Source organism: Xiphophorus hellerii, chromosome 7 (assembly GCF_003331165.1).
Source record: "Xiphophorus hellerii strain 12219 chromosome 7, Xiphophorus_hellerii-4.1, whole genome shotgun sequence".
Taxonomy (NCBI): domain Eukaryota; kingdom Metazoa; phylum Chordata; class Actinopteri; order Cyprinodontiformes; family Poeciliidae; genus Xiphophorus; species Xiphophorus hellerii.
Genome location: NC_045678.1, coordinates 19,832,436 through 19,845,685, shown reverse-complemented (window position 1 = coordinate 19,845,685; position 13,250 = coordinate 19,832,436). Strand labels below are relative to the sequence as shown.

At 38.2% G+C, this 13,250-nt stretch overlaps 1 protein-coding gene across 1 annotated transcript; it reads left to right on the top strand.

The window, feature by feature from the left end:
* Window positions 1-3,330: 3,330 nt before the first annotated feature.
* Window positions 3,331-12,678, top strand: smarcal1 (SWI/SNF related, matrix associated, actin dependent regulator of chromatin, subfamily a-like 1). Its single transcript, XM_032567180.1, has 17 exons — window positions 3,331-3,986; window positions 4,060-4,369; window positions 5,241-5,291; window positions 5,392-5,646; window positions 5,736-5,786; window positions 5,869-6,052; window positions 6,257-6,407; window positions 7,631-7,792; window positions 7,877-7,942; window positions 8,316-8,456; window positions 8,793-9,020; window positions 9,843-9,913; window positions 10,120-10,222; window positions 10,479-10,661; window positions 11,772-11,872; window positions 12,035-12,131; window positions 12,262-12,678. The coding sequence occupies exons 1-17, from the start codon at window positions 3,672-3,674 to the stop codon at window positions 12,460-12,462; spliced, it is 2,670 nt and encodes an 889-aa protein (XP_032423071.1). The 5' UTR covers window positions 3,331-3,671; the 3' UTR covers window positions 12,463-12,678.
* Window positions 12,679-13,250: the final 572 nt, after the last annotated feature.

Below are 13,250 nucleotides of genomic sequence, written 5' to 3'. Positions count from 1 at the left end.
TCTAAGCAGAGCAAAATTATATATCAAATGTAAAATCCAAGAGAGACTATAATCCTACAACAAGGGGAGCACCGGGGAAACAATTACAAAACACGGAACCAAAACCTCCCAGTCTATTTGATTGTTAAACATGACCATAGTATGTGAAATATTTTTATTATGTAACCCTGCACTCATTTAATCAACTCTCTACTACTTCGAAAGACAATTTGCTGCACTGGATGTTGTTTATTGGAGCAAAGGAAGCTAAATACAAAAACGTCTCAGTTTTGTTTGTGGAAAAAAATAAAAACCATATCTAGTTCTCTTTCCATTTCACAATTATATATACATTTATACCCCCCGCACTCCAAAACACACACATACACACCTTCCCCAATAGCCCTCAAAAATACAATGCAGTCTGTGGTTATGACATGACAAGTAATACAAAAAGTTGACACTTTTGCAAGAAACTATGTAATCAGAAGTTTGTCTGGTTTACTGCTGTGCAAAAGATTCTTTGTCAAAAAAATATTCATATTTGATTTTTTTTTTATCGTGTAAAAGGTGTTCAACAAAAACAAGATTTCAATGAATGGATTCATTTTTAATTGAATATAGTCTAGACCATACATATCTCAGTCAGCAGTGTTTACACTGCCAAGCCTTTGTTTCTTTCAGCATGCCGTCTTTCTTTCAAAGTCTGCATGCTGTTGTCAATAATGTTTCATTTTGTGAAAGGCAGGTTTTTACAAGTTTTTCTGTCTTAATCTGAGTAACAAATACCACAAAGCCACTGAAACTGTGCGTTATACTTAAATATCAAAAAGTTACAAACTAACTTCTATCAGTAAAGTATAACTATTGGATTTTAATACAATCCCCCTCCTTGATGTCAAAGAGATCTACTCTTTGGATATTGTAATAGAAAGTTTCTGCTGTTGATATTCAGAAACACACAAAAACAAAAAGTATTCTATGGAAAGTGAAAGTCCCTTCCAACCATCTGGTGTGTAAAATGTGAAAATATCAAACAAATGAACAAATTTGTTCATTTATCTACTACTTCCAGTACCTAAAGCACGCTCACAATGTAGTAACTCTGAAGTCCTGCTAAACATTCAAAGTCAGCAAGGTTCTAAATGTCAGCAGTTTCTGAGCCAAATGCTTGGCACGAAAATCTACAAGATGCTTCTACAAAATATCTTAGATGACACATCTCCCTGCAGGAGATCTGGTATGCTTGGATATGATAGTGTGAACAATGATTCGTTCTTTTTACCATGTTAAAGTAAGCAGGTTGCTGTTATGAGAAGAGAGTTGACACAATTTCTGGGCATGTTATCATCAGGACACAAACAGGACACAAAACCACAAAAGTTTAGAGTCATATAATGGCCAAACTGTTGAATGAATCAGAACCTGAGACCTTGTTACTGTTATAAGCCCATCCTTAAATAAATTGGTCTAAAATTGGGTACAAGTTTTGGATTTGTGTTTTGTAATTCAATCAATTTAGTTCAGCTACGTCACTTGAAGAACTGAACTCAAGTTAAGATTGTATAATGTTTTTAGAACAACCTAGAAATTGTCCTCAAAAATGGCATTTTGGTGTAACTTGCAATCTTCACTTTTCACAAAGAGTGAAAATTGGTTAATTAAAAAAAATTAGCATTGCGAGGAGTGCTGAAGAGGCCAGGAGGACACAGAGGGGGAGCAATTAACACCTGTAGCTGTACTGTACCATTCTGCAAAACTCTGTGGGAGAATTCAAATATAACAGCCATCAGGCTGTGAACATTAATGAAGGACCAACAGTAAACTGCCACACAGAGAGCTTACTCATGCTGGTTTTCTGCTCTGGTGGGAGAGTGCAACTGATTGCTCTTACATAACATCTCGAGTCTAAAGTGGTCCCTGATTAAATACAAGCTGAAAATAACCTCAATTGCTGATTATTTTAAACTTTTAGAAACAAATCAGACAATAACTCCACAAGTATTCAGTTTTTATGATCACCCATCTATGCAAAAGTTATAGTTTTATTTACTCTGCCTTAATATTTTTAAGCACTGTGCAATGTCATCCCTTGGTTCTTCAGACTTTAATTCTAGGCAGCACAGTGACCTACAAATGTGACTCAGTTACACCGGTTTTGTCAATTGGAATGGGCCAAAATTACAGCAAACTATTGCAGAAGGTTGAAGAATGAAACCCAAAACATTTGACCCCAGGCATTCTATAAAAAAAAACAAAAAAACACTAGTATCAAATGAATGTCTGTCTGAAATCCTAAATCTGAAGTTTATAAAAATCCTTCAAAAAATTAATTATTCCAGCATATAGCAAATAGAAATTATCTTCGGAATCCTAACTGACCTGAAATTGAGTCGGACTTACTTTAAAGCAGTGAGAAAAAGGTTATGTTACTTAATATAGTGTTTTATGCACTTTTAATCTCTTCTAGGATTTGGGGTTATTTGAGCTTCTGAAAGGCTAATCAACTGCTACCAGTTGTAAAAAAAAATATACCTTGTTGCCACTGAAAGTTAAAAAGGAAGAGCAAAAATCCTTTCAGATGCACAGAATGCAAAACCAGAGAAGAAAAGAGTCAAAATATGTAATGTCTAAACCCAACTAAAAAAAGAAAAAGAAAAAGATGCTATGCTATATCTTGGCCATTCATCATTTTTTTAGCCAGAACAGGGCTGTTTTGTGTTTTGACTACTAGCAATTTAAAGAAATTTTGTATGTTTCCATACTTTACTGAATGCAGTTGAAACTGACTTCTAATATATTCTTCTAGAAGGTTACTTAGTAGAGTTTTAGTTTAATTAGTCATTTTCTGTCATAATTCATAACAGACAACTGGTCCAACATGCGATCAAAACCACAAAATAGAAATAGAATGTAATACAAATCTTCAATAAAGAGCATATAATTAAATGCAATGTAATGTGCAAATGTGTAATGAGCATTTTTGACTGTCTTCATAAGACATTAAACTATAGGACTCTTAAGACAAATAAACCCAAAGGCAAAAGTTTCAGGGAGGAAACACAAGTTGTTTGTTTAAAACTTTAATTACAACTTAAAACAATGACAACACTTTTTTTTTCTTTTTTTTTTACTGAAAGCAATGCTGAAAAACCCCTTTTATAAAAATAGTGAATATAAAAATTGCTTATCAAAAAATAAATTTCCAAATTATGCTAAAATAGATGTATCTCAGTGATAAATATTGAAAACAATAATTGGGGACTTTAAAAGCCATTTCTTTTAAGGGAACAGAGCCAAAAGACTTGAATCTTTCAAAACTATCTTACCTCCCATCACTCCTGGCAACCGCCACTTAACACGTGAACCGCTTGTTGTCATTCGTCACTTCCTGCGCGGCAGATCCTAAACTAGCTAAAAAGTTAGCAGCTGGTTCGGCTTGTTTTTATGAGGATATTCAGTAGTTTTGACGATGATGATGGTCATATAAGCTGAACAAACTCAATTGCCAGTTAAAGCGGAGGGATAATATCTCACCGTTGACGACACATTAGCCTAATTAGATGTTGGCTACCGTCTTTTCACACTTTAAGCTAAAAGCTTGGCCCTGCGTTTTCTCCATGGATCACAGTTTTACTGGTTACTGCGTGTTAAGGTGAGCTCGAATTTGTGTTAATTAGAAATACTTTACCATGTCCAACCAGCTGACTGCAGAGCAGCAGCGGAAGATTGAGGAGAACAGACGGAAAGCTTTGGAGCGAAGAGCCCAAAGACTCGGACAGCAGACTTCAGCGGGATTTAATGGTGCTTCAGTGCAGACAAATTTCCCCAAGCAGAGCGAAAATCACAGAAATCCTCCTTTGTCTGTACCACCACGGTTTATCCCACCTTTTAAAAAAGACTCACAGATAAGCAGTAATCAGGTCCATAGACCAAACCAACAGCCGCTACCTGGTACCACTAGCAATCAAGTCAACAAAGATACTCCGAATAACTTGTCCAGACAGGTGAGAAATTTGCTTAACGATCTAACCTGCAAGAAGTTTTCCTTTCTCTTTAACCAATAAGTTATATTTTCAGGTTACTGCTCCTCCTCGGACAAATCAGCACTTGCAAAGCCTTGGGTCATCTGGTGGAGGAAGTGTTGGTGTGAAGCCAGTCCAGGCCATTTCTGTCAGATCTAGAAGTGCAGCTGGTTCATTCTACAAGCCACCCAGCATACCTGCAGCGCAGCCTCCTCCAAGCTGCACCACATCGGCTGCTGCAAAGAAGGCTGCCATCTCTGTGAGAGGGAAGTGTGTACCTCATGCAGAGGATCGTTTCAAGGTGGAAGTGGGCTATCATGCAGAGCTTATTGCCGTTTTTAAGTCCATCCCTTCCAAGAACTATGGTGAGTATCTGACAGTGTAGCCACCTCCACACTTATGACATTTAAAAGAGACCATAAAAATAAACATTCTGTAAAAAATCATGGATTAGTTTGCAGTCTAATGAATCTGGAGTAAAATTTAAGTATTCGCCAGGTGAATATAAGTGTGAATAAAAAAAAAAGCATGATGAAAAAATAAATTTTAGCTGCACATTAGTCCATATTCCATTCTCTCAAAGTTGTATTTATTCATCTGTTTATCAAACCGTTCATTCATTTGTCAATGTATCCATGTGCCTGTTTACTTATCCATCAATATATTTGTTTGTCCATGCATCTGTTTATCCATCGATCTGCTTATTCAGTAATGTTGAGCCAACAATCATTGATAAAACCTCATCTTTAAATACATATCACAAATTCATGGTGAAATGTTTTGTTTTGTTTTTTTTTAATGGCTAACGAACAGAATAGCGAGAAGCTTGAGTTTTCTTAAATTATAATATAATATAAACTCTGTAATGGAAAATTTGTACAAACTCTGGACACCTCATATATTTAATCCTTCAGCCGATGCTCAATTTTGATCACTAAAGCCAAATCAATGTAACGTCAGTGAGGATTGAAAGAGCACTTAAATGAGATAAAATTTTATTATTTAAAAAACAACTCTTTTAATGATGGGAGCATTGTTGTGTTTTTTCCTGATGAAGAGAATAAATCTTCCATAGTTGCAATAGACTAGATGCCTTGATTATTGTTGATCTGCATATTTGTTTGATTTAAGGTAAGAATTACTTTATTCATCCCAGCAGGGAAATTATTTAATTTTAAGTAAGCATTCCAAGTTTGTACTTTCTTTTGGAGCAAAAAATCTTTTTCTCTGCCTTAGATCCTGCCACAAAAACATGGAACTTCAGTCTGGATGACTACACACAGCTGAGTATGGAAACTAATCCTAAGAACAAATCAGCTCTTTTAAGTAAGCTTATAGGTTGAAAGCATAATTTGTGGTGTTTCTGTATTTTGACATCCTGTTGCAGTGGACCAGGCAGCTGCCATTCCCTCGGTTACTCTGAGACCGCTGGAGGGAATCGGAGCTTTGGACTCGGCGCCCAGCCGACCCTGTGACGGTGCAGCACTGGCGGCGCTGCTGAAGCTGTGTAATGGCTGGCAGAAACCCGGTGCCAGTGTGCAAGGGCAGTGCATCCTGGTGTCGCAGACAAGGTTTGAGGTTGACATCCCTTACCATGCTGATGTCATCGCAGTGTTTAAGCAGATGCCAACAAAAAACTATGGTACAAAAGCCTTCTTTTTATTAATTTTAGGCTTTCCTAATGTTTTTGAGGTGTTCTAAATGTTTCCTCAAAATTTGCCTTTATTGCAGACATGAAGACACGAAAGTGGAGCTTTTCACTCGAGGACTACAAGAGACTGAGTAACTCCATTTTATTGCTGCGCTCCTTACTGTCTGTGCTGCCTTCACCATCTTGTCTAACCATGTCGTGTTTCTTGCTCAGTGGATTTGCTCAGTGGGATGGCAGGAGTGGAGGTGGAGCCTCTTCCCAGGGCAGTAATCCAAACGTTCGCTGCCAGGCTTAACGGGACCATCGCCAAGACTTCAGACGTCCCCGAGGCGGACCTCTCAAGCATCGACCCCACCCTCACCTCCACCCTTATGCCCTTCCAGAAGGAGGGAGTCAAGTAAGTGTCTCTGGGCAGTAGCTACTGCTCTCTCAGCACAATATATCCAATAACTCAATACCACTTTACATATTGGATTGTTCGTAAAACTCTGGAGATAATGAGTCTTTGTTGACCAGTTCAGTTTTACATTGTTTGCTGAGTGTTATCTGTAATTTAATAATTAATTAGTAATTTAGATTTTTTTTTAAAACTTGCCTGCAGCTTTGCGGTGTCTAAGCAAGGCCGCCTCCTCCTGGCTGATGACATGGGCTTGGGAAAGACGGTGCAGGCCATCTGTATAGCGGCCTACTACAGGAATGAGTGGCCCTTATTGGTGGTGACGCCTTCATCTGTTCGATTCACCTGGGCTGAGGTACAAAAATAAAGCTAACTATTTAACTCATACTCCTTGTTTGCATTTAATGATGGCCAAAGAAAAGAGACTAAGCCTTACTTATAATATAAGCTGTACTTATTAAATCATTGCTTTCGGTTTTAGACTATTTAAATTTTAAAATTCCCTACCTCTCCAGAATCCAATATTCATTTTTTTTCTTCCCATTGTTTTGTCACCATTTTTTATGTTAAATTACAAACATGTATGGTATAGATGCAGAAAATTACTGTAGTCATGGATTTAGACAAGTTAAATCATAGTCAAGTGACATCAATAAAGCTAAAAACACTGAACATCTTCATCCTTTTCATTTTACCCTGTTAGCCATGTGATTCAAGTCTTTTGTTATTGATACGTGATTATTTTCCTGCAGAACACTTGTCTGGATCAGAACATAAATGAAGTCTTGTCTGAACTCAGAAAATTCCTTTAGGGTGTAAACTCTGGTGTGCAATAAGTGCATTTTTCTAATGAAATCTACAAGTTTGTATCAGATTTCAGCATTTGGAATAGAATGGGGAAAAAATAAAATTGTATTAAGAGTTTAATGGAAACACAACTGTTTTTACAAATCCTTTTTTTTTTCCCCCCATACTTCTTCTCAACTGGAAAGCAAAAATAAAATATATTCAACTGTTAACTCTGTTAATTTGGCCCCGATTCCATTGACTGAGTTGTTCCTCTCTGAACAAATTCATCCCCCTTGTGGGTAATCACAGAGTAAACTTCCCTTCATAAAGGACATTTTCATGGACATTCAGACAGCTTGAAAGGTGACTGACAAGTAAATGGGAAGTAATTTGTGAAAAAACGGCAGCAGTGGAGACTTATGGGTTCATTGAGCCTGAATTGCTGGAGATTTTTGACAGCATGTCACTTGTAGGACACAAAGTAATGAATAGTAGCTAAAAAGCATACAGTAGCTCACGTATCTATCCATACCCGCATGCAGCATCATATGGTTGGTGGTAGCTATATATAGTGCTCATTGGACAAGAGACAATATCATTATCTAAAAGATAAAAATCTGAATTGCTTGTCCTTTGGCTATAATTTACCACCTGGGTTAAGTTTTTGTCCAACTGACAAAGAATAATAGTACTTTCTACACCCTCTCACATGAGGGCTTTAAACATAACCTGTGAATCTTAATAGTTGTGGTTCTTTTGAGGTGGTCCCTTAATGATTCATGCCTGTAGGCCTTCAGACGCTGGCTCCCCTCCCTTAGTCCCGACAGCATCAGCGTGGCGGTAAAGGCCAAAGAAAACATGAGGTCTGGTTTGGTCAACATCGTCAGCTACGACCTGTTGAGCAGGATGGACAAGCAGCACGCAGGTCCTCCCTTTAACGTTCTCATTATGGTGAGCTGCTGTTGAATCGGCTCCTTCTTAATGATCTGTTAGTTTCTGTCTTTGAAATATGTTTCAAGCAACAAATCTGTGCAGGACGAGTCTCACTTCCTGAAGAACATAAAGACGGCTCGTTGCAAAGCCGCCTTACCTCTGCTGAAGGTAAGAAAAAAGAATTTGAACCTTTGGGGGTTACAAAGGGTGGAAGGTCACTTTCCAGCAGCAGAATGACCCTAAACATACAGCCAGAGCTTTGATGGTTTCGATTAAAGCGTTTTTATGTGTTATAATGGCCTAAATAAATTCCATACCTAAATTTAATTGAGAATCTGTGGCAAGAAAATTGAGGATTTTTCTCTATCCAGTCTGAATGAGTTTGAGCTACTTTGCAAAGAGTGATGATCTAAACATTAATAGTCTGTATTTTACAAAACAGATCGATAGCCCTAAAGACTTGCAGCTGTAATTAAAGCAAAAGGTGGTTCTACAAAGTGGTGGGTCCGATCTGAGGTTCTCTTTTTTTTTAAATCCTCAGGCGGCGAAGAGAGTGATCCTTCTGTCTGGGACCCCCGCGATGTCCAGACCTTGTGAGCTCTACACTCAGATTCTGGCTGTCAGACCTTCACTTTTCCCTCGCCTCCATGAGTTTGGGGTGCGCTACTGTGATGCCCGGCAGGTAACATATAAGTCTCATAAGCACTTGAAGGCATTAAGTTTTTATTTCTCAGACTTTGGTTAATGTTTAATTCATGTGTGTGTGTCTCATTTGATTATTTCTATTTACATCCCTGCTAAGCTCTTAACAGGTAATGTTTAATTTAGTAGACTCAACCAAAAAACACATGATGAAAAAAGATAGTTGGATCAGTACCTGGACTAGATATTGGATTCTTTCTTATCAAGTTTTTATGAGCAAAATCTAGTTTGCCTTTTTTTGTGTCGTCTGTATCTCTTTTCAGTCGGTTCATCTTTCTCATCATCACATTTGCTCTCTGGTCTTTTCTGCCTCCAGCACCAGCAGAAGAACTGGGGCTGGGACTACTCAGGCTCCTCTAATCTGGGAGAGCTAAAGCTGTTGTTGGAGGAGGGTCTGATGCTGCGCCGCCTCAAGTCTGATGTCCTGTCCCAGCTCCCGTCCAAGCAGCGCAAGGTGGTCACAGTAACCATAGAAGGGGTCAGTGGCCGGATGAAAGCTGCCCTGTCGGCTGCAGCCAAGCAGCTGGCCAAAACTAATCGCAGTGTAAGTTATGACTGTTACATTGAGCTTTTCTTTTTAAATAAACCCCAAGATTACCCTGCCAGGTTAAGAAAAATATCAAAAACAAAATTAAGCGTTTTTCTTCCACAACAGAAACGTAACCTCCTTTGTGTTTCTGTTATGTAAAAACCCAGTAAAACCCATTGATGTTTGTGGTTGTAATGTGATAAGATGTGCACAACAAAGTATCTGAGCTTGTATCATGAATCAATTGATATTTTCTAATCAGTAAATTAAATTTAGCAATGCAATAAGGAGTTACTGTAAATATAAGAGAAGCAGTCATTTCCACAAGTTTTTTTTTGTGGAAAAAAAACCTTTTTGTTTAGAGTGATAACCTCAAATCGAAGCTAATAGGTCAGACCTTATGTCTTTATTCATTTTATCCATATACAACGACATATTTAAAAGAAAAATCCAAGTTTCACTGTCCTTGAATATTTCCAGTTCTAATTGTCTCATGAGTAAAACGCGATGCTGATGTGGCAGTGTTAAAATCAAAGTCTCTGTGACTAAAAGAAAGCGTGAAACTCAGTGGTTTCTTTAGGCAGGGAATACAGATGTTTGAGTTTTGCTTTCTGTGCATGAGGGAGTCGCTTCAAGCTTCAAACACAGAAGTGGCTCTAAACGGAGAGGAGTGCTCCAGTCGAGCCTTATTTCAGTCTAATGGGGGCCAGTTGCTGAGCATGATTGTGCATAATCACAGTGCTCATCACAGTAATGGCAGTCATATCAAATCATCAAACAGAATCCTGTCATTTCTTATCTTCTGCTCCTCCTTATCTATTTTTTTTCTTTTCTCAGAAAATGGAGGAGAAACAGGCTCTGCTCGTCTTCTACAACCACACAGCTGAAGCCAAGCTGCAGGCCATTATGTGAGTTCTGTCGCCCTTAATGTTGGAGATCAGGGAGTCAGATCAGAGCTCGTTTGATGGGTGTGGAGATAAAAATGTAAAAATGAAACAGGATCATTTGTCAGAACAATGAGATCAAAGCAGATCATGGATGGGACAAAGACTTTGTACGCAGATATTCCTATAAATCTCTGTTAAATGGCTCTGTGTTGCTCCGTCACGGTCAGGGAATATATCACAGACATGCTGGAGTGCGGCAGGGAGAAGTTTCTCGTATTTGCCCACCACAAATTAGTCCTGGATCACATCACCACCGAACTGCTTAAAAAGGTAAATTTCTTTCACATACCAATTACACATTTTTTTTAAATAAAGATTTTATGTTTCGTTTCTAAAAAGTTTCAAAATTGAAAAAGTGTGGCTTAATTTTGCATTCCTACGGGATTAAATTACTTACAAATGTTTTGAAAACCGTCTATAGTTTTGCATTTCACTTAACAATTGTATACTAAGTTGATTGCTTTAGGGTTGTAATGTTAGAAAAGGTGCTAAAGAGTATTCAAAAGAGCTTTTAACTTTCCAACAGAACATCAGCTTCATTCGCATCGATGGGGCGACTCCATCAGCAGAGCGGCAGCAGCTGTGTGAAAAGTTTCAGTTTTCGTCCAAGTCCTGCGTGGCCGTGTTGTCCGTCACTGCAGCTAACATGGGTCTCACCCTGCACTCTGCAGATCTGGTGATCTTTGCTGAGCTTTTCTGGAACCCAGGGGTAAGCCATCACAGCTAGACATTTCTAACAGCTGACTCAAATATACCGCACTGTCTGGTTGTGCTCTACAGGAAGCGCTGCAATCTCTGCTTTGTATGTATGTGTGTATCTCTGTCCGATATTTTCCAGAGCTTTGTTGCCTTGTGGCTATAAAACATATAAATGCTCCCCTAAAAGATCAATAGATCAATACTTGGCCATTATTATGTAATAAATAAATGAGAAAATGTGAACCCAAGCTGCCAGGCAGGAGATTAAGGAAAAAGGGAAATCAGTGATCTCTTGGTAGAAACATCCTAAAATTGCTCTGGTGAATGGATTAGTTTTATTCAAACAGAATGAAAAGAGACAAACAACCTATTAATAATTGAATAAAAAAAAAGAAAAGAATCAATATGTCTGAGAAATGTTAAGGCTCTGTTGTTCAAGAGGCTTGTATCCATCAGCTGTGGAAAAGTTTTCTGACCTGCTGTTATACTCTTTCCCCTGGCAAGTTTTGCACAGCAGATGCTTTTCTGTTGGCGTAAAACTTATTCTGTACCTTTTTAGTTTACAAGCTTGAATTGCAGAAAATCCAGCTGCAAGGTTTACCTGTACCTGCAGATGTTGCTGTAAAAGTTTTGAGATTTTGGAGGCTTCTTTTTAAATCCAACATCTGGTTCTGGTTTAATTTTGTTTTAACATGTCCTGGGAGACTCAAAGCTACTGATACTGTACTAGTTTTGTGGATTTTTCCCTGTTTTCTACTGATATGATCTCTATTTCAGAATAACAAAATACTGATTATTAGTGATTTTTTTAAAGACCTGTCCTCCAGAAGAAATGTCTAAATATGTTGGGGTCTAGATCCATAATTTATATGAGATGCACTAATTTCTTCCTTTGGCAACAAGATGTCACAAAGTGCATATTTCTTATCCATGGTAATTGATGGATGGTGTCTTATATTATTATTTTTGACTCTCATCACTGATCAGCAGGTTGTCTCATTCTCACAGAAGAATCCAATAATGATTTTAGTTCAGTTGTCGTCAGCAGATTGTTGACTTGTAGCAGCAGATGAAGCTGAAAAGCCTGCAGATCAATGGAAATGTTGTCTGTTTCCTGCAGGTTCTCATTCAGGCGGAGGACAGGGTTCATCGTATTGGACAGACTAGCAATGTCGACATTCATTACCTGGTTGCCAAAGGAACTGCTGATGATCATCTGTGGTACGTCTTAATTGGGTGGAAGTATTATGTAAATTCAGAAAATATTCTCTCTTGTTAGTCATTTTTACACCTTTGTCAGCCACTAAACCAAAACTTTAGCAGTAGAGGGGTGTGAGGTAAAGTGATGTCTGCTGTAATCTAATTATTTACGTACTGATCTAGGCCAATAATTCAGGCTAAAATGAGCGTGTTGAAAGAGGTGGGTCTGTCTGAATCCAACCTTTCGGACAAAGCTGAGAACGAAAGCTTCCACTTAAAGGTAGGTTTTATATGAACATAAACAACAACTGCATTGTTTTGTTAAATTACTTCAAATCCCAATAAATCACATCTCACTTATGAAAAAAACATGTGCCATGAGATGATCCTTATATCTTGTATTCGACCAGGACCCGAATCAGAAGAGCATCATGGAGATGTTCCAGAGATCTTTCTCTGAGGAAGACGACTTTGATGAGGCCATCCTAATGGAGGCTGCAAACGACTGGAAGGACGCTCCACCAGAAGCGGAGCCTGCTCCATACTGCACTGGCACCAGTTTTAGCAAAGATCCCAACAAAAAGACAATAAAAGACTTCTTCACCAGATGACTGGGAAAACTGCTGTAAATTAAGAAACAATGTTCACTATCACCTAATTATTCCTTCACTGGAGCCAGACCTAGCTCCTGTTCTATCATGATTCAAGTTAAATGTTTCAGCTCTTTTGCAAATGTGAAATACACTAGAGTTGATCTTATTTCAAATGTATGTGTTCTACAATTAAAGGAAATGCCTAAATAAAACTCCAAAGAGTCTAAAATTGAATCGGTTCCTCAGTGTTGGTCATTAATTAATTTCACTTGAGGGAGATGGTGGATCACTGATAGGTTTATTTTAATTCCTATCTAGCAAAGATTCAGACCAGGCAATTGTCTTTTCTGCAGAAAGGAGGGAAGACCCAAGACGCGACGAATCGCTGTAAAACACTGTCTGGGATCAACTCTGCCAGATCTTTCTCTGCATTTGGTTTTATTAGAAAATACAAGGAAGGAGGTTGGGCCTTCTCACATAGTCACACAAAGAATTTGACCAATGGCCTTTTTCTACAGGGTGCTCTGGAATCTTCTGTGGACATGCCCTTAAAAGGGCATGGCTGACCGCAACCAATCAGTTACACATGGAGCTGATAACACAGGAATGTGCAAAGTCTCTAGCCTCCAGGCAAACATCCTACAAATGGTTAATAGTATTTCACAGAAGAAAAGAAGTCAAGTAACATAAAACAAAATAATAATATGAAAACATAACCTTTCAAATTAACTCACAAGTAAATTAACTTAGATAATTATTCTAACAATCACCTAAAGCTCACTCAAATGTTCTTTGGCTTAGTCATT

Bases quoted from the DNA above. Each gene is read 5' to 3' on its own strand.
- smarcal1 (XM_032567180.1), top strand. From the start codon at position 3,672: ATGTCCAACCAGCTGACTGCAGAGCAGCAGCGGAAGATTGAGGAGAAC. The intron at 3,987-4,059 runs GTGAGAAATTTG...TTATATTTTCAG, and splicing joins CGAATAACTTGTCCAGACAG to GTTACTGCTCCTCCTCGGAC. The intron at 4,370-5,240 runs GTGAGTATCTGA...TCTCTGCCTTAG, and splicing joins CATCCCTTCCAAGAACTATG to ATCCTGCCACAAAAACATGG.